The 21,184-nt window shown below is 45.2% G+C and overlaps 1 protein-coding gene across 3 annotated transcripts in view; it reads right to left on the bottom strand.

The window, feature by feature from the left end:
* abcf3 (ATP-binding cassette, sub-family F (GCN20), member 3) overlaps positions 1-21,184 on the bottom strand; it is a 70,013-nt gene that overhangs the window by 14,604 nt on the left and 34,225 nt on the right. For all 3 annotated transcript variants that reach the window (XM_067994850.1, XM_067994851.1, XM_067994852.1), the window contains 7 exons: positions 17,459-17,539; positions 15,936-15,995; positions 15,489-15,545; positions 9,499-9,521; positions 8,149-8,204; positions 2,745-2,945; positions 443-519 (listed from right to left, as the gene is read on the bottom strand). In XM_067994850.1, the coding sequence (XP_067850951.1) occupies positions 443-519; positions 2,745-2,945; positions 8,149-8,204; positions 9,499-9,521; positions 15,489-15,545; positions 15,936-15,995; positions 17,459-17,539 (555 nt within the window). The remainder of the gene's footprint in view (positions 1-442; positions 520-2,744; positions 2,946-8,148; positions 8,205-9,498; positions 9,522-15,488; positions 15,546-15,935; positions 15,996-17,458; positions 17,540-21,184) is intronic.

Below are 21,184 nucleotides of genomic sequence, written 5' to 3'. Positions count from 1 at the left end.
CCAGATGAAGTATTTAACATTTCAGGCGATGTTCTCCCTGCTCAAGAGAGGCAAGATTAAAAACACCGCAAGAGTTTAATTGATGGGGTTTTTTTTTAATTGGACAAAAAGCTGCTTAAATGGCAGTATATGAGCTAATTGACCTTCAACACAGATGATGATTAAATTAGGGCAACGAAACACTTCAACTCAGCCTCTCAACCATGGAACTGCAATAACTGCATTAACACCAAAGGAACAAATGGAAGCAGCAATGCGTCTCATGTGTTTTGCTAACTAGTGCTTGGGAATAGTGGTACCTCTCATCCCCCCCAGCATTTCATTTCAACCGCTGTCTCAAGGGTGCAAAGAACAATAAGCCTGGTTAATTAGTCAGCCACGGTATCTTATTTTTTAAAATAGTCTTGATAACATTCATAATCATGAGCCTCCGAATACTTACAGTTTCTCCAGCAGTTTCAGCTTGCTCTGTACCTGCGAAGCTCTGTTGGCATTGTATCGGAATCGGTCTATGAACACCTAATAGGTTCAAAAAGATTATTATTTTCAAAAAGTTATATGCTTGGGTTCACAAATTTTTGTTTTACTTCATTCTCATGACGTGGGCATCATAGGAACAGCAAGAGGCCATTCAGCCCCTTGAGCCTGTTCTGCCCTTCAATTAGATCATGGCTGATCTGCACCTCAACTCCATTTACCCACCTTGGCTCTATATCCCTGGATATCCTTGCCTAACAAAAATCTCCATCAGAAAGCACCCACAGCCTTTTGGGGGAGTTGAGGGGGGGGGGGGGGGGGGGGGGGGGGGGGGTGAGTTCTCGATTTCCACTAGCCTTGGTGAAAACGTGTTTCCTGATTTCACTGCTGAATGACATGGCTCTAATTTTAAGATTGTGCCCTCTTGTTCTGGATTCCCCCACCAGAGGAAATACTCTCTGTATCTACCCTATCGAATCCCTTTATAATTTTAAAGACTCCAATTAGATGTACCCCAGTATTGCACAGTGACAGACCTGTACCCACCAGTACTGTACCCAGTGTTATACAGTGACAGACCTGTACCCACCAGTACTGTACCCAGTGTTATACAGTGACAGACCTGTACCCACCAGTACTGTACCCCAGTGTTATACAGTGACAGACCTTGACCCACCAGTACTGTACCCCAGTGTTATACAGTGACAGACCTGTACCCACCAGTACTGTACCCCAGTGTTATACAGTGACAGACCTGTACCCACCAGTACTGTACCCGTGTTATACAGTGACAGACCTGTACCCACCAGTACTGTACCCGTGTTATACAGTGACAGACCTGTACCCACCAGTACTGTACCCCAGTGTTATACAGTGACAGACCTGTACCCCCCAGTACTGTACCCCAGTGTTATACAGTGACAGACCTGTACCCACCAGTACTGTACCCCAGTGTTATACAGTGACAGACCTGTACCCACCAGTACTGTACCCCAGTATTGCACAGCGACAGACCTGTACCCACCAGTACTGTACCCGTGTTATACAGTGACAGATCTGTACCCACCAGTACTGTACCCATGTTTTACAGTGATAGGCATGTACCCACTAGTACTGTACCACAATTTAACACTCTTCAATCCTGTATTATTTAGATTTTACAGATCAGATTAGATTCCAAATTACGAACACCAGTAAAGCTTTTTGTATAGTCTCCGATATCATTATGACTAATGAAGAATCTACATCAACCCTACACAATCGACTGTACTACTCCCAGGCAAATTGAGTCTTCAAGCGCTATAACCAAAGCTGTCTATAAGAGTGCTGAGGAAGTGTTTCGCACACAGTGGAATCATGCAGGGAGAGAAGTGAAATGGGAAGAAATCAAAATGGCAAAGAACTGTCCAACAGTCCGCCTGTTACCCAGATTTTCTTCCCGTCTTAATCAAAAGTATACTGGGATATAATTCCATGGGCACATGCTGCTTCTGATATCTCGTCCAAGTGGCCGCTCTTTATGTGTGAGGCTCAAAGCGAGCGTTGCCATGCTATTCAAGTGGTGGAGGCATCATGGGCAGGAGGTCGGATCCGGTCATCGCCCAACTTCCAACAGGAGTCACCGGGCAGTCAGGAGCTGGAATATCCCTCTCAAAACCAAGGACGCTGTTGCCAATGTAACAGCCCGACTACTGCCCTGGGTGAGATCAGCTGATACAGCAGGAACCGGGGGAATGGACCTGGGCCTTCGCAGTGTGCGGTGCAGTTACTCACGACAAACTGGAATTTCCTGTGTGAGAATTCCCGGAAGTTAGACCCGAAGTCGTAGCCATTCCAACCGGTCAAGATACGTTGGAATTCCCTCCCAATCTGATTTGAATATAACGGGCGTAAACAATCTGGGCCCAAGGGAAGAGCCGGATTCACACCATATATTCCTTCCATAAAGGATGAAAATTAAAATTTCAACTCATTTAACCATCATTCATGCGCATCAGGCACAGTGTGTTTAAGAACCTGCAATCAGAGAAGCTTTATAATTTTTAATGTGACTTATACTGATGCCATAAAAATACATTCAGAGACAGAAAACACAGCGCAGGTCTCCGAGGATAATTTTTTAAAAACGCTCAAAAATTCACTTACGCCCAAAATTCAGAGCTCTTTTAAGCCGCGTAATCCAGGCGCAAATCCGGAGGGAATTCATGGCCTACAGCCCTCTGACTGCCAAACGCCAGGATTCCTTGCCTGCTATGGTGAACATGTACCTGTATGTGCTCTCTGTATTGGTGCTGAGCCTCGTACTCTCGCTGCTGGTTTTTCAGCCTTTCCTCTTTGGTCTTGACAAAGTTTTCGTAGTCGCCCCGGTAGGTTTCGAGGCGTTGAGAGTGCAGGTAAACAATGTCGGTCGCCACAGCGTTTAGGAAGTTGCGGTCGTGCGACACGACCAGGATGGTGGATTGCCAGGTCTGAAAGAGAGCACAGATTTCAGTGGAAGGGTCATTTGGTGCACAACACACCCCTGACACCTGTGTTAACAGGACAGTCCTCCTCAGCAAGGGAAGAGCTAATCCAGCCAACAACTTACTTCTATAAAGCACATCTCGCAGAATGAAACTCTCCAAGGTACATGAAAGGAAAACTCAGAAGACCCAGCAAGGAGTAGGAGGGGTCTTCGGGTAGTTGAACACAACAATCCAGGAGATTGGATTTAAGAACATAAGAAATAGGAGCAGGAGTAGGCCATACGGCCCAATGAACCTGCTCCACCATTCAATCAAATCATGGCTGATCTCCAACCTCAACTCCACTTTCCCACCCGATCCCCATATCCCTTGATTCCCCCCCACCCCCCCGATCCCCATATCCCTTGATTCCCCCCCACCCACCCCACCCGATCCCCATATCCCTTGATTCCCCCCCACCCACCCCACCCGATCCCCATATCCCTTGATTCCCCCCCACCGAGTCCAAAAATCAATCTATCTCAACCTTGAATATACTCAACCACTCAGCATCCACAGCCCTCTGGGGTAGAGAATTCCAAAGATTCACAACCCTCTGAGTGAAGAAATTCCTCCTCATCTCAGCCTTAAATGGCCGACCCCTTATCCTGCAACCACGTCCTCTCGTTCTAGACTCTCCAGCCACGGGAAACAACCTCTCAGCATCTACCCTGTCAAGCCCCCTCAGAATCTTATATGTTTCAATGAGATCACCTCTCATTCTTCTAAACTCCAGAGAGCATAGGCCCATTCTACGCAACCTCTCGTCATAGGACAACCCTCTCACCCCAGGAACTAATCCAGAACGTTTGTTGCGTCGTCCCTAGAGCAAATATATCTTTCCTTAGATTAGGAGACCAAAACTGTATGCAGTACTCCAGGTGAGGTCTCACCAAAGCCCTGTACAATAGTAAGATGTCCTTACTCTTGTACTCCAATCCCCTTGCAATAAAAGGCCAACGTGTCATTTGCTTTCCTAATTGCTTGCTGTACCTGCATGCTAACCTTTTGTGTTTCTTGTACCAGGACAGCCAAGTCTCTCTGGACACCAACATTTAATAGTTTCTTACCATTAAAAAAAAATACTGTTTTTCTATTCTTCCTACCAAACTGAATAACCTCACATTTCTCCACATTATACTCCATCTGCCACCTTCTTGCCCACTCACTTAACCTGTCTATATCCCTTTGCAGACTCTTTGTGTCCTCCTCACAGTTTACTTTCCCACCTAGCTTTGTATAGTCAGCAAACTTGAATTTATTACACTCGGTCCCTTCATCCAAGTCATTAATATAGATTGTAAATAGCTGAGGCCCAAGCACCAATCCTTGCAGTACCCCACTAGTTAGAGCCTGCCAACCTGAAAATGACCCGTTTATGCCTACTTTCTGTTTTCTGTTAACCAATCCTCTATCCATTCTAATATGTTACCCCCAACCCAATGAGTCCTTATCTTGTCTAACAACCTTTTATGTGGCACCTTATCGAATGCCTTTTGAAAATCCAAATACATTACATCCACTGGTTCCCCTTTATCTACCCTGCTAGTTACATCTTCAAAAAACACTATTAAATTTCCCTTTCATAAAACCATGTTGACTCTGCCTAATCATATTGTGATGTTCTAAGTGCCCTGTTACCACTTCCTTAATAAAGGATTCCAGCATTTTCCAGACAACTGACGTCAGGCTAACTGGTCTGCGGTTCCCTGTTTTCTCTCTCCTTTCTTGAATAGCAGGGTTACATTTGCTACCTTCCAATCCGCTGGGACCGTTCTTGAATCTAGGGAATTTTGGAAGATCATAACCAATGCATCCACTATCTCTGCAGCCACCTCTTTTAGAACCCTAGGATGTAGGCCATCAGGTCCAGGGGATTTATCGGTTTTTAGTCCCATTAGTTTCTCAAGTACTTTTTCTCTACTGATAATAATTACTTCAAGTTCCTCACTCTCATTAGCCCCTTGGTTCCGCACTATTTTTGATATGCTTTTTGTGTCTTCTACTGTGAAGACAGATACAAAATATTTGTTTAATGCATCTGCCCCATTTCCTGATTCCCCATTATAAATTCTCCTGTCTCAGCCTGAGGGACCAACGTTTACTTTTGCTACTCTCTTCCTTCTAACAATACTTGTAGAAGCTCTTACAATCCGTTTTTATATTTCTTGCTAGTTTACTTTCATATTCTATTTTCTCCCTTTTTATCAATTTTTTGGTCGTCCTTTGCTAGTTTCTAAAACACTCCCAATCCTCAGGCTTACTACTCTTGGCAGCATTATAGGCCTCTTCTTTTAATCTAATACCATCCTTAACTTCTTTAGTTAGCCACAGGTGGATCACTTCTCCCGTGGAGTTTTTATTTCTCAATGGAATATATATTTGTTGAGAATTTGAAATATTTCTTTAAATATTTGCTATTGTTTTTCAACTGTATTACCCTTCAATTTAATTTCCCAATCTACCTTAGCCAACTTGTCCATCATACCTATATAATTGGCTTTATTTAAGTTTAAGACTCTAGTTTCGGACTTAAGTACATCACTCTTAAACTCAACGTTAAATTCTATCATATTATGATCACTCTTAGCCAGAGGATCCCTTACTGTGAGATTACTAATTAACCCTGCCTCATTACACAACACAAGATCTAAAATAGCCTGTTCCCTGGTAGGTGATGAGCCTTTTGAAAATGAGAGAGCGGTAGCAAGGCAGAGAGATTTAAGAGAAATGCATAGTGCAGTGGTATGATGGGAAAGAGCTCTGCAACAGATGGACAGGAGGGAGGGGAAACACACAGTGGAACAGAGTTGAAAGGCAATAGGTTTCAAACTGAGATCTGGGGGTGGAGTGTGAAGATCACAGAGATAAGAAGAAAGGTGTGGAGATTTGAGGAGAATGGTAAGGATTCTGAAATCCTGGAGGAAAATTAAACCAACACATGACATTTCACTTTACTCCAACAGCGAGACTATGCACTAATGGGCCTGGAGTTCAAACAGATCCCTAATCTGTGCAGAGTTAGCTCGTCTCAGGGCCACAGTTGGTTGCTACAACTGACTTCAGGGAAAGAGAGTTTCAAAACTCAGCAGAAGAGGTTTTTTTTTTAAGATACAAAAAACAAATCATTAAATATTCTGTAATTAAAGAAATATATTCTAAAAAAGAGCATTTCTTCAATTGTATTTTAAAATATTCAAATGCTGAAATCTATAAATCACTGTGAAAAGGTACTTCACGGCAGAGCAGCCTCGCACAATGCAGAAGCTGCAAAGCGCATTCCACGCTCCTGGAATGAGTTGGGAATGCCAGGCTGGCCATTTCAGTCAGGGACGAGTTGAGAATTTAATAAAATGTTTAGTCAGTCATTCTTCCCATGAGCTTTGGGGGCCCTCATTCAGTTCAATCCTCATTTGCCCCCGATAAGTGTGCCGAATGGCCGGAGAAGGATTGAATCGCACTATCCCTCACTCAAAGCGCTGGGACTGAACGCCCCCAAAAAAAAAGACAGGATAGCACTTCAAAAGAAAAGTCTTCACACAAAGGGTAGTAGAAATCTGGAACAATCTCTCCAAAAAGGCAGTGGATGCTGGGGGTCAAATGAAGCTTTCAAGAACGAGATCGACAGATTTTTGTTGGGTAAGGGTATCAAGGGATATGGAGCAACGGCTTTACTGTGCAAACTGAGAACCACTGACCTTCAAAGTTACTGAACAGCCCCACCTACATTTACATTGCCCTACATTACAACAGCGATTAAAAGTACTTCATTGGCTGTGAAGCACTTTGGGGCATCCTGAGGTTGTGAAAGGAGCTATATAAATGCAAGACCTTTCTTTTTCTTTTTACATCATCCTTAGACAGACAGCCCCAGACTTGCTGCATTTTATTATTTAACAGAGTGATTCAATATGCGATACTTAAAAAATTATTTGCAGAGGGGGAATAGCCTTTAAGTTCTAAGATGAAATATCCTGCAATCTCTAACGTGTGGATGATAAATAGCCCAGGCAGGGCAGAAATCCAGTAGATGTATTTTACTCCTACATGGGGTCAAACAGCAACTGGCAGCATAGAAGAGAATAGCAGTGTGCACACAGCAAAGGGCTCAACATTACAACCCCAGCCTGTTTCATTCAACCTCGCTACTTCTATTAATGTCTGCTTTGTATCTTCAGTGTACAATTGCCTCACTTGTATAGACCAGGATCAGAGTCTCTGGCTCCCCCACAATCAAATTACCCAATACATCATTTCCAGTAACAGGCATATACCTCTTTAGGAGATTTTGCTTGTCAGGTAATAAAATGAATTTCTACCCGAACAACCCGAGCACAGTGGAGGACTAGCAGGAAGCTGGTGCACTTTGCAATTGCTCATCTAATTTTTCTTCCTGTCATATGCCTGCCTGGTCACTCTCGCCTCTCTGTCACAAGGCTGTCGATTAGAGCCCCACTCCGGGACTTGGGCAGAGACTCCAGCGCAGTGCTGCATTGTTAGAGATGCCGATCTTTGGATGATACATGAAACCAAGGCCCCTTCTGCCTGTTCCAGTGGATGCTAAAAATCTCATGATGCTATTCAGAAATATTAATACGCCGTCCTCCCTCAACCAACACCAAAAATTTACCTGCCATTCATCTCGTAGCTGGTTTTGTGATCTTTTCTTTGCATAAAATGTCTGTTTCATTTGTCTATGGTCACTGTAAAGTAGTTGATTGTATATGAAGCACTTAGGGATATCTGAGGCATGCCACGGTGCTATATAATTGCAAGTCTTTTCTTCAAACTGAAATGCATGAACCCAAAAACAACAGCACCTTGCATTTATACATCACCTTTAATAATGAAAAACATTCCAAGGGCAAAAATGGACACCGAGCCAAAAAGGTTGATGGGTAGAATGACCAAAAGCTTAGTCAGAAAGTTGGGTTTTAAAGTGGTACTTAAAGGAGGAGAGGGAAGGTGAGGAGGTTTAGGGTGAAAAGATCGTGGGGCACGGCGGCTGAAGGCACGGCTGCCAATAGTGGGCGAAAGGAGGGGGAGATGCACAAGAGGTCAGAGTCAGAGGAACAGAGATTTTGGGAGAGGAAGGGGGGTGAGGAGGTCGCAGGGCTTGAGGAGATCACAGAAAAGCATTCAATCCCAGGACAGAGCAAGGACTCACCTGCAGGTAGGTTTCCAGCCACAGGATGGCTCGCACATCCAACATGTTTGTAGGTTCTAAGAAAATGAGAAGTTACTTGTATGAAGTTTACTGATGTCACTGACAAGATTTCACAAAGTTAACTACTCAAGGATACCCAGAGCCTGCACATTACATTCGAACGATACCTCTACCAAATATAGAGACGCCCACTTCATACATTCTTCAGCCTCAAAATATGAGAGAGGATTGTACACGGATATATACAAGATTTTTCAAAGATTTATTCTTGTGATATGGGCGTCGATGTCAAGTCCGCATTTATTGCCCATCCCTAGTTGCCCTGAGGGCATTAAGAGTCATCCACGTAATATGGGACTGGAGTCACATGTGGTGTGGACCAGGTAGGAGTGTCAGGTTCCTGTCCCTGAAGGTACATTCATGAATGATTAGATTCAGGGAAGGAAACCTGCCGTCCTTACCTGGTCTGGGCCTATGTGACTCCAGTCCCACACCAACATGGTTGACTCTTAACTGTCCTTTGAAGTGGCCTAACAAGACAATCAGTTATGTCAAATCCACTGCAAAGAATAACAGGGCAACTAGGGACGGGCAATAAATGCCGGCCTTGCCAGCGACACCCACATTCCAAGAATGAATTTTAAAAATCTGCTTCGGTCATATTTTGTCCTCTCAGTTGCATGGATTTGTAGCGCAGGGCAGATTCGGCAGTAACGGCGCTGCAGGCACAGTTGCTTAAAAGTTGTGCGATTTGCACCTTCACTCCTCGGTGTACAGGTAAGTGACGAGAGGAAGTTGTGTCACTGCCCAGCTTGGCTGCAGCAGCCGTTTTATCTACTGCTGCCCTTCGGGCAGGTCACATTGTCTACAATAGCACCACCTCATTCACGTTGCTGCTAAGATCAGGACTGTGAAAGTGTCCTCCCGGGAGAAGTGCAATCAGGAGCCAGAGTGATACTTTGCTGACACTCCTTCCTCTCGGTGGGAGGTGGCGGAGCACCTGGCCCCTCAACAGCACAACTGGAATGAAGAACTGGATGTGTGTGGGGGGGGGGGGGCTACAGATGTAAACATGCGTTCTACCACTACAGTATCGCAAGTCAATGTGCCCTCAGACGTACAAAAGTACCTATCAAAGCAACTGAAATTTTATTGCACATTCTACTGCAAATACTGATCAGAAAGAGCAGATAGTGTACCTGTTAAGTTCAGTCAATGCCATTGTCATAGAGCACAAACTACATAAGATCAACTGCACTTCAATGTAATTCACTGCACATTTTGGAGTGCTCCTGAGGGGCGCGATAAGATGCAACATAAATGCAATTCTTTCTTGAAGAGTTAACTTACCATCTAGTAACAGAAGATCAGGCCTGAGGGAGAGAGAGAAAAAGAGATAATGTAATAACCCACATGCAATCGTTAGTTATCTGTATTGAGATCAAACTGTTTACTCCAGTGCAGACGGTGCCCATATTTGAACTCTGATCTCAACTGGACTACCAGTGGAAGAGCTACACCTTTCCCTGGTACCCCAGGGCTAACGAAACCCCAAGGGTCAGCGCCTTGAGGGAACAAAGGGGAGAAAGTGAGCAAAAACAAAAAGAAGGCAGAGTGAGCTTATTGAGGTGCAGAGTGAGTCAGTTAAAATACAACCATGACCACATATCACAAGGAGCCAGGATAATGTTTATTTCACATGCCATACGGCAGCATGGAGAGCAAACTACTTTCGATTGATACGTGTTATACAACTGGCCTACTGCAGATCACCTTATTTAGCGTTACACTCCTTGCTGCTATAGATATGCAGGAGACAGAGTTGTTTTTCTCAGTCAACAGGATATCTAATAGGTTCCAACTCCATGCTTTAGAGTCTCAAAGCCAAGCAGCTGAGAGATCCACAAAGGCAGAGGTTCAGTTTGTCCAATGTGGAGTGTACATTCTCCACCTTTAGGGATACACCACACTTACCTTCACCGAGAGAACTTGGACAAAAGTTGGTAACAGGCAAGAATTTGGGAGCTCCAAGTGCGTGTATGGATCCTGCCGGAGTTTAACTGGAATTTTATATACCTAGAACTGTGCATGGCGCTGCTAATCTTCCTGCTGCTTATCCAGCTAAGACCCCCCCACTACTCTTGCAGGGTTATCAGGAGCCAAGCTGCACCCAGTGACCATTCCACTTCTCCAGGTTCCATCACTCACACACAGCGGGGGAAGTACTGCGGGACCTACCTAGTATCGGATTACAGCATCTGCCACAGAAGGTCGACTGATCGACCCTCCCGTCCCCAGGTGTGTGTTTGGGACTCTGTCGGACAGGAAAGAGCACGGCGCATCAATGCTTACATAAATACCTAGAGCTCTGTTCTCCTGTCAGTTTTCTTTTGACGTTAGAAAATAGCTGCAGTCATACCTAGCACAAAGGAAGATGGTAGTGGTTGTTGGAGGCCAATCATCTCAGCCCCAGGACATTGCTGCAGGCGTTCCTCAGGGCAGTGTCCTAGGCCCAACCATCTTCAGCTGCTTCATCAATGACCTTCCCTCCATCATAAGGTCAGAAATGGGGATGTTCGCTGATGACTGCACAGTGTTCAGTTCCATTCGCAACCCCTCAAATAATGAAGCAGTCCGAGCCCGCATGCAGCAAGACCTGGACAACATCCAGGCTTGGGCTCATAAGTGGCAAGTAACATTCGTGCCAGACAAGTGCCAGGCAATGACCATCTCCAACAAGAGAGAGTCTAACCACCTCCCCCTGACATTCAACGGCATTACCATCGCTGAATCCCCCACCATCAACATCCTGGGGGTCACCATTGACCAGAAACTTAACTGGACCAGCCATATAAATACTGTGGCTACGAGAGCAGGTCAGAGGCTGGGTATCCTGCGGCGAGTGACTCACCTCCTGACTCCCCAAAGCCTTTCCACCATCTACAAGGCACAAGTCAGGAGTGTGATGGAATACTCTCCACTTGCTTGGATGAGTGCAGCTCCAACAACACTCAAGAAGCTCGACACCATCCAAGATAAAGCAGCCCGCTTGATTGGCACCCCATCCACCACCCTAAACATTCACTCCCTTCACCACCGGCGCACTGTGGCTGCAGTGTGTACCATTCACAGGATGCACTGCAGCAACTCGCCAAGGCTTCTTCGACAGCACCTCCCAAACCCGCGACCTCTACCACCTAGAAGGACAAGAGCAGCAGGCACATGGGAACAACACCACCTGCACGTTCCCCTCCAAGTCACACACCATCCCGACTTGGAAATATATCGCCGTTCCTTCATCGTCGCTGGGTCAAAATCCTGGAACTCCCTTCCTAACAGCACTGTGGGAGAACCGTCACCACACGGACTGCAGCGGTTCAAGAAGGCGGCTCACCACCACCTTCTCAAGGGCAATTAGGGATGGGCAATAAATGCCGGCCTCGCCAGCGACGCCCACATCCCATGAACAAATAAAAAAAAGTGCCCGGTTTCTCATAACATTCAAAATTTTGCTGCAAGAATTCAGGAGAAACGTCTTTAGGCAGAGTAGTTAGAATGTGAAACTTGCTACCTCATGGAGTAGTTGAGGTGACTAGCATAGATGTCTTTAAGGGGAAGCTAAATAAGAGGGAGAAAGGAACAAAAGGACATGCTGATAGGGTTAGAAGTAGTAGGGTGGGAGGAGGCTCGTGTGGAGCATAATCACTGGCACAGACCAGTTGGACTGAATGGCCTGTTTCTGTGCTGTACATTCTATGTAAGTTTATAGAGTGCCTGAATCCAACAGACCACCCTAGGACTTATAAAATCTGGCTGGACAGTGCACTCTTTGGAATAAATTACCAGTACATGCGGTGAGTGTGGAATCAATGCCAGTGCTCAAAGGGGAGCTGGGCACGATCCTGCGGGTGGAACATACCTCCCATTATAGAAAGTAGGTGGGTTGATGGGGGATGGCGGTACCAGTCCCCATGTTCTCCTGCAGCTTGCTCTCGTTACCTGCGGGGACGAGGGGGGGAATTTCCCAGTTTTTTTCACTTTTTTTTTGCCTGGGGGTTGGTGGGGATGGGATCGGTTTAATGGTGTGAGCAGATTGTGCCAATGGGACGGGACAGGATCAACAGACCAGCTGGTCTTTTCCTGACCTTTCTCGTATGTCCGTGTGTACACTGGAGTTACAGTCCATAATGATAAGGATGGACGCCCCAAGGGGTCTCGCATCATTTGGCACTGACTTGGGAGCTGCGTTGCTACATTCATGCTGATGCGCTATGAATCAACACGACAGTGGCAGTATAACTCCAGCCCGTGATGCATCCTTTTGTCTGGTGCGCTAGATAGAATCATAGAAGTTACAACATGGAAACAGGCCCTTCGGCCCAACATGTCCATGTCGCCCAGTTTATACCACTAAGCTAGTCCCAATTGCCTGCACTTGGCCCATATCCCTCTATACCCATCTTACCCATGTAACTGTCCAAATGCTTTTTAAAAGACAAAATTGTACCCGCCTCTACTACTGCCTCTGGCAGCTCGTTCCAGACACTCACCACCCTTTGAGTGAAAAAATTGCCCCTCTGGACCCTTTTGTATCTCTCCCCTCTCACCTTAAATCTATGCCCCCTCGTTATAGACTCCCCTACCTTTGGGAAAAGATTTTGACTATCGACCTTATCTATGCCCCTCATTATTTTATAGACTTCTATAAGATCACCCCTTAACCTCCTACTCTCCAGGGAAAAAAGTCCCAGTCTGTCTAACCTCTCCCTGTAAGTCAAACCATCAAGTCCCGGTAGCATCCTAGTAAATCTTTTCTGCACTCTTTCTAGTTTAATAATATCCTTTCTATAATAGGGTGACCAGAACTGTACACAGTACTCCAAGTGTGGCCTCACCAATGCCCTGTACAACTTCAACAAGACATCCCAACTCCTGCATTCAATGTTCTGACCAATGAAACCAAGCATGCTGAATGCCTTCTTCACCACCCTATCCACCTGTGACTCCACTTTCAAGGAGCTATGAATCTGTACTCCCAGATCTCTTTGTTCTATAACTCTCCCCAACGCCCTACCATTAACGGAGTAGGTCCTAGCCCGATTCGATCTACCAAAATGCATCACCTCACATTTATCTAAATTAAACTCCATCTGCCATTCATCGGCCCACTGGCCCAATTTATCAAGATCCCGTTGCAATCCTAGATAACCTTCTTCACTGTCCACAATGCCACCAATCTTGGTGTCATCTGCAAACTTACTAACCATGCCTCCTAAATTCTCATCCAAATCATTAATATAAATAACAAATAACAGCGGACCCAGCACCGATCCCTGAGGCACACCGCTGGACACAGGCATCCAGTTTGAAAAACAACCCTCTACAACCACCCTCTGTCTTCTGTCGTCAAGCCAATTTTGTATCCAATTGGCTACCTCACCTTGGATCCCATGAGATTTAACCTTATGTAACAACCTACCATGCGGTACCTTGTCAAATGCTTTGCTGAAGTCCATGTGGACCACGTCTACTGCACAGCCCTCATCTATCTTCTTGGTTACCCCTTCAAAAAACTCAATCAAATTCGTGAGACATGATTTTCCTCTCACAAAACCATGCTGACTGTTCCTAATTAGTCCCTGCCTCTCCAAATGCCTGTAGATCCTGTCCCTCAGAATACCGTCTAACAACTTACCCACTACAGATGTCAGGCTCACTGGTCTGTAGTTCCCAGGCTTTTCCCTGCCGCCCTTCTTAAACAAAGGCACAACATTTGCTACCCTCCAATCTTCAGGCACCTCACCTGTAGCGGTGGATGATTCAAATATCTCTGCTAGGGGACCCGCAATTTCCTCCCTGACCTCCCATAACGTCCTGGGATACATTTCATCAGGTCCCGGAGATTTATCTACCTTGATGCGCGTTAAGACTTCCAGCACCTCCCTCTCTGTAATATGTACACTCCTCAAGACATCACTATTTATTTCCCCAAGTTCCCTAACATCCATGCCTTTCTCAACCGTAAATACCGATGTGAAATATTCATTCAGGATCTCACCCATCTCTTGTGGTTCCGCACATAGATGACCTTGTTGATCCTTAAGAGGCCCTACTCTCTCCCTAGTTACCCTTTTGCCCTTTATGTATTTGTAGAAGCTCTTTGGATTCACCTTTGCCTGATCTGCCAAAGCAATCTCATATCCTCTTTTTGCCCTCCTGATTTCTCTCTTAACTCTACTCCGGCAATCTCTATACTCTTCAAGGGATCCACTTGATCCCAGCTGCCTATGCATGTCATATGCCTCCTTCTTCTTTTTGACCAGTGCCTCAATCTCCCGAGTCATCCAAGGTTCCCTACTTCTACCAGCCTTGCCCTTCACTTTATAAGGAATGTGCTTACCCTGAACCCTGGTTAACACACTTTTGAAAGCCTCCCACTTACCAGACGTCCCTTTGCCTGCCAACAGCACGATTGCTTTGGAAATTTCAGACCTCCGTGTATTTTCTGAAGTTTTCCATTTCCTCCCCATTCCCAACAAACAGGAAGGTAAATGAAATATTAACTGTAATCTTAATTAAGCTCCTTTATAATCAGATTAGAAAAGATATTAATCAGAATTGCGTAGAATAATTTCCTTTTCCAATTTTCTACAAGCCTATCCACTATCTTCATCTGCGAGCCTAGACAATGAGCGTCAGCAGACTATTCGACTGTCGGAGGTATCACAATGGGCCCAATCCTGTTGTCACCCAACATCACCACACCACACATGCTCCAGCAGGAACCGCAATATAGTGGGCAGGAGGGGGAATTTGGGCTGAGAGATCCCCTTTTAGCTCTGGGGTGCTGCGGCCAACTTCCTGCTGCCTCAGCTGAGATTAATTAACTCCATAAAGTCCAGGGATTGAGTTTGGGCCCTTTCTAGTCTCTATAGCGCAGCACCACACTGGGCAACAGATTTGCCCAGTTTTAGATACAGCACAGTCCAGAAACACTGAAGTTTTTTTAAAAATCGGGTAACTTTCTTGTTTGAGTGCATCTCCAGGATCAAACACTGGCTGATTTTATAAATAAAGTTGGACATAAAAGAAAAGGAGTTGAAAATGACTCTTGAATTGAAGATAGCTCAAGCATAATATAGGAACAGGAGGAGGCCATTCAACCCTTCAAGCCTGTTCCACTATTCAATTAAGATCATGGCTGATCTGTACCTCAACTCCATTTTCCTGCCTTTGTTCCATATCCCTGTAAGAGCTCAATGATGTAAGTATTCAAAGCAGCCAGCTCTCCGGCTTTAAACAGAACAGATTGGATACTCCATGGAGGATCAACCACTTACTTGGCAAACAGTGCCCTGGCTAATGCCAGCCTCATTCTCCAGCCTCCAGAAAACTCCCTGAAATACAAACACAAAGTTAACACTGGGCTTTAAAACAAAAACTTCTTCAGAACTTCAAAATGATTAAAAAAGAACAGGGATGCCCAAGTTAAATAAAACTCTTATTAATAAAACAAAGGAAATTGAGGGTAGATAGTAAATTAATTCTATGGTACACTGGCTATTATAGAATTGCTACAGTTTAAGTAAAACAGGGGAGGAGTACAGAGGTTACAACAGGCAAAAATAATGTACGCGTGAACCAACGATGGTTCTGTTATCGATAGGAGACAGCCCTCTATGATGGACTGCTTATTCTCACTGATAATAAACTGACTGTACTTTAGGAAAACGTCAGACAAAGTAAACAGCTTATTCAAAAGGCATATTTTACGCACAGTGCCTTACCTGGTCATCTGTTGCTGCATCTTGGAACTGAACCCCAAACCAGCCAGAATAACCGAGGCCCTAAAAATAGAGAAAGAGACCATCAAACCGGAGATGGATACAGATCTTTGCATGGGAATTGGGAGGGAGAACAAGGTGTGTGTGAGAGAGTGTAAGAGAGAATGCACATGAGAGAGAGTGTGAAGATAAGAGGAGTCAAAATTATTTTTTCCCTTGGTTTAAAACAATGCAATCCTGTTAGGCCACCTCGACATAACTCCCCCCGTCTCGTCCAAACTTAAAGGACCATCACAACAGAGCCAAACAGACTCCCTGAACAGCAAGTCATTCCCAGCGTTCTAAATCATACTAAAAACTCAAATGTGCCAACACATTGCCCTGGAAAAACTGATAGAAGTTCGTGCAATGCTGGAGCTCAAGAAACTTTACTGAAAAGATGAATCACCACATCGAGTTACATCTGCAGATCAACTGTAAAACTGCCAAATCTACATTAATAAACTTTGCCATTGACACCAGATCCAACAGCCTTTATAAAACACGGTGCTGAGCCTTTCTGGCACTTTACCCACATGGCTATTTTTTATGCGTGAGCTTATATCGAGTGAGGATTAACAGGCGATTTGAGCATAGAAGATAGTAGAACAGAGCCCTCACCCTGGGCAAACCGGGCTTTTGTAGTCCCATGAGTTTAGAAGGTTGAGGGGTGATCTGATTGAGATGTTTAAAATGAAAAATGGATTTGATACGGTAGATCGAGAGAAACTATTTCCTCTGGTGGACGAATCCAGAACAAGGGGGCACAATCTTACAATTAGAGGTAGGCCATTTAGGAGGGAAATTAGGAAGCACATTTTCACACAAAGGATAGTGGAACTCTGGAATTCTCTCCCTCCAAAAGGCTGTGGATGCTGGGGATCAACTGGAGCTTTTAAGACTGAGATTGATAGATTTTTGTTGGGTAAGTGTATCGTGGGATGTGGAGCTAAGTGGGTAAATGGAGTTGAGGTTCAGACCAGCCATGATCTAATTAAAAGGCAGAACAGGCTCGAGCAGCTGAATGGCCTCCTCCTGTTCCTATGCACCATTGTACGTTCTCATTTTCACCCTCCCCCCATCGTCCAAAGGTGTTAAATCCTGCTGGGGTACATTCCACAACCACGAGGAGCCCTCTGGTATTTAGCCCAAATGCCTGTCCTTCACGTGTGAGCCCTGACATTGAATGGGGGTGGGTGGGGGGGGGGGGGGGGGGGGGGGGAGAAGAGACACAACAGCTGATCCCAATCCCAACCTCATTTAGCATCCAAACACACACACAGCCCAGCTGGGTCTTTGGATCACAGGAACCATGGTCGGCTTTTCTGTCTCTCAAGGTCTGGGGCTGTTACCGACTCCGACCGATGCTTTGGCAGAAACATCTCTTCACTTTCAGTGTTTCTTGATGGCGCATTAGCCTGTTACCTCCAAAGCTCCGCCGTTCCTAAAGGATTATCTCAGCTCGTCCTTGATCATTCTAAACGCACCTGGCTGGAGCCTTGTCTGCCTCGATCTCCTCCAATTTTGCGTAAATTTCTGTTAGCCTGCTGCTCTCTGTACCATCGCTCCTGCAAAAGAAAAATCACAAAAACAACTATTAGATTCACAGCTTACCGACTGAACTCCATCGCTAACTCAAAGGTGAGAGATGTGTTTTTCTCTTCTCTCCTGACCTTCACGGGGGTACAGTACGTGGTGCATTGGGCACCCTAGAGACCTCAGTTAAGTGGCCGTCCTTCACGTGTGAGAGTGTTCACAGGCAGTTCAAAGCAGAGCCCGATCCAACCCTCACTGTCTCAACAGGGGTCACTGGAACGGTACCCCGGCCCATCCCTCGCCCAGGCGGCACCGAGGTCAAAACTAGAACTGTCACCCCAACTGATAGCACCTCAGTCAACACAGCTGGAGATCAAATGTGGGACCTTCTGGTCTGCGTGGCTCAGCCGCACACGGACTGTTACCACTGAGCTACCGGGACAGAAGCTTCTCATTCTCAGCAGCTTCCTTCAATTCATGTGTCCCTTTGAACTGTGTGGAGCTGGGAGAAGTGCCAACTTCATACAAAGCTCACCACAGCTTCAGAGGAGCTACATTACTCAATGGAGCAAACAGGAGCCAAAGGCAGTCCTTAATCTGGTGGAACACTCCACTCGTATGTATCGGTTTGGTAGAGTTGAGGAGTTCTGATCACACAGCGGTATTAAAATACTTCATATTCCTTTATATAGAATGTTTGCTAAAGCAGAGATCAATTCAGAATCATAGAAAAGTGACAGCACAGAAGGAGGCCATTCTGCGCCGGCTCTATCCAGCTAGTCCCACTCCCCCGCCCTATCCCCATAGCCCTGCAAATTTTTCCTTTCAAGTTCTTATCCAGTTCCCTTTTGAAGGCCACAATTGAATCTGCCTCCACCACCCCCTCGGGCAGTGCATTCCAGATCCTAACCACTCGCTGTGTAAAAAAGTTATTCCTCATGTCACCTTTGGTTCTTTTGCCAATCACCTTAAATCTATGTTTTCTGGTTCTTGACCCTTCCGCCAATGGGAACAGTTTCTCTCGATCTACTCTGTCCAGACCCTTCATGATTTTGAATACCTCTATCAAATCGTCACACAACCATCTCAGTTCCAAGGAGAACAATCCCAGCTTCTCCAGTCTATCCATGTAACAAAAGTCCCTCATCCCTGGAATCATCTAGTAAATCTCTTCTGCACCCTCTCTAAGTCCTTCACATCTTTCCTAAAGTGCGGTGCCCAGAACTGGACACAATGCTCCAGTTGTGGCCGAACACAGTGTTTTATAAAGGTTCATCGTGACTTCCATACTTTTGTACTCTATGCCTCTATTTATAAAGCCCAGCATTCTGTATGCTTTTTTAACCGCTTTCTCAACCTGCCCTGCCACCTTCAACGATTTGTGCACATATACCTCCAGATCTCTCTGTTCCTCTACACCTTTTAGACTTGTGCCCTCTAGTTTATATTGCCTCTCCTCGTTCTTCTTACCGAAATGTATCACTTCGCATTTTTCTGCATTAAATTTCATCTGCCACATGCCCGCCAATGCCACCAGCCTGTCTATATCCTCTTGAAGTCTATCACTATTCTCCTCGCTTTTTACAATCCCCTTCAAGGTTTTGTGTCATCTGCAAATTTTGAAATTGTGTCCTATACACCCAAGTCCAAGTCATTAATATATATCAAGAAAAGCAGTGGTCCCGGCACCGACCCCTGGGGAACACCACTGTACACCTCCCTCTAGTCCGAAAAACAACCGTTCACCGCTACTCTCTGTTTCCTGACCCTTAGCCAATTTTGTATCCATGTTGCTACTGCCCCCTTTATGCCACGGGCCGCAATCTTGACGATAAGGCTATCGTGCTGCACTTTATCAAATGCCTTTTGAAAGTCCGTACACACCACATCAACTGCATTGCCCTCATCTACCCTCTCTGTTAGCTCATCAAAAAACTCTATCAGGTTAGTTAAACACGATTTGCCTTTAACAAATCCGTGCTGGCTTTCCCTAATCAATCCACACTCGTCCAAGTGAATGTTAATTCTGTACCGGATTATCGTTTCTAAAAGTTTCTTATTGATATAAAAAAGCCACCAAACAAGAATAACTGGATTGAAAAGTTTTGCTCAAAACTGGAATGCTCCTATCGTAAAGTTGAAGAAACCTTCTTTCAGAACATGGTCCCTGATTTACGAGAACTGGTAAAATAATGTATTAACTTTATGCACACAGAGGGAAAAAACACCAGAATTTCTGACATTTTCATCATGATAAAACCCCCAGGCTACTTTTAAATACGATAACCCAACCATGACATAACCTTCGCCCAACTTTGTTGACATGGTGTGACATAAATGAAGCACTTTCGCCTTTGAAGTACCATGGTATCGGCTTCTTTCTTGCTGTCATGGTACCTACAGGGTTAAAAAACAGGCTTGCCACAGAAAATGGCCCAGTTTGTTTTGACACACAATAATCCCAGAACAGATGTTGTGTCATTGACAGGTATCTAAGGATGGGGTGGGCCAAATCATTCAATTCAAATACAAACATCCTGTGGGCTTTGTTTGAATACGTGTGTGATTGGCAGCACTATGAGTTTGAGATACATACTTAAATTTAATTCGTCCCAGTCATTTAAAAAAGTGTATCTCAGCCTGTCTTGTTGCAATTCAGTCGCCCATCTGAAGCAGTCAAGAGAGATATAGATGGGCTAAGAGAGACACTGTGGATGGTCAGCAGTGAACTGCCATGCAAGATTAATATTCCGGGATCTCACGTCAGGTCCAGCTCACACTGAAGGTCGTGCAGCAGATATAACGGCTATTTTCCATCTTCCAAGGTCAAGTCTGTAACTCCTGTAAATCTAGTGTATAGTTGCTACTGTTGACTAATACACTTACAGTTTAATAAATCTGTTTGGCAGTTTATAGCCCAAGTCATGGTCTAGTGGAGAGCTTGTTCTACTGCCTCTTGAAGTCGAGGAAGATTGTGAGATATAAGCAATAAGCCAATATACAGCAATGACCTTTTCTGTTTTAATCAGCCTTGTGGGTTCAAGCCCCACTCGAGACTTGAGCACAAAATCTAGGCTGCCAGTTCAGTGCAGTACTGAGGGAGTGCTACATGTTCTGAGGTGCCACCTCACAGTCGAGACATCAAACTGATGGCACTGTACTAAGAACAAGGAGTTCTCCCGGTGTCCTTGCCAAAATTTAACCCTCAATCAACATCAGCAAAAACAGATTATCTGGTCATTTATCTCACTGCTGTTTTGGGACCTTGCTGTGCGCAAATTGGCTGCCCGGTTTCCCTACATTACGAGAGTGACTACACTTCAAAAGTACTTAATTCGCTGTGAAGCGCTTTGGGACATCCTGAGGTTGTGAAAGGCGCTATATCAATGCTAGTTTTTTTTTTAATTGCTAGGCTTGTTACAAATTATCTGGCTGGTGGGCAGGTTAAAAGCACACCCTGGTCTGTTGGAATCAAGGGCTCAGCTACAGGAGTGTTCTGAGACACTGAACCCAAGAAAAAAATCTGGAATATAAAGAAAAGCCAACACATGGGCTACGAGACCGAATCACGGAACACCCTCCAGCACGAGCTGGACAGCTTTGAGAGAAGCCCATCCGAGCGTCCGTCTAGAGCGCTGACCATTTGCACAGCCCTTGCGCCTGCCTCATGCTGCGGG

This window comes from Heptranchias perlo, chromosome 13 (genome assembly GCF_035084215.1).
Source record: "Heptranchias perlo isolate sHepPer1 chromosome 13, sHepPer1.hap1, whole genome shotgun sequence".
NCBI classification, from domain to species: domain Eukaryota; kingdom Metazoa; phylum Chordata; class Chondrichthyes; order Hexanchiformes; family Hexanchidae; genus Heptranchias; species Heptranchias perlo.
Note: the sequence above shows the minus strand (reverse complement) of the source record. Positions and strands in the feature narration are given on the sequence as shown.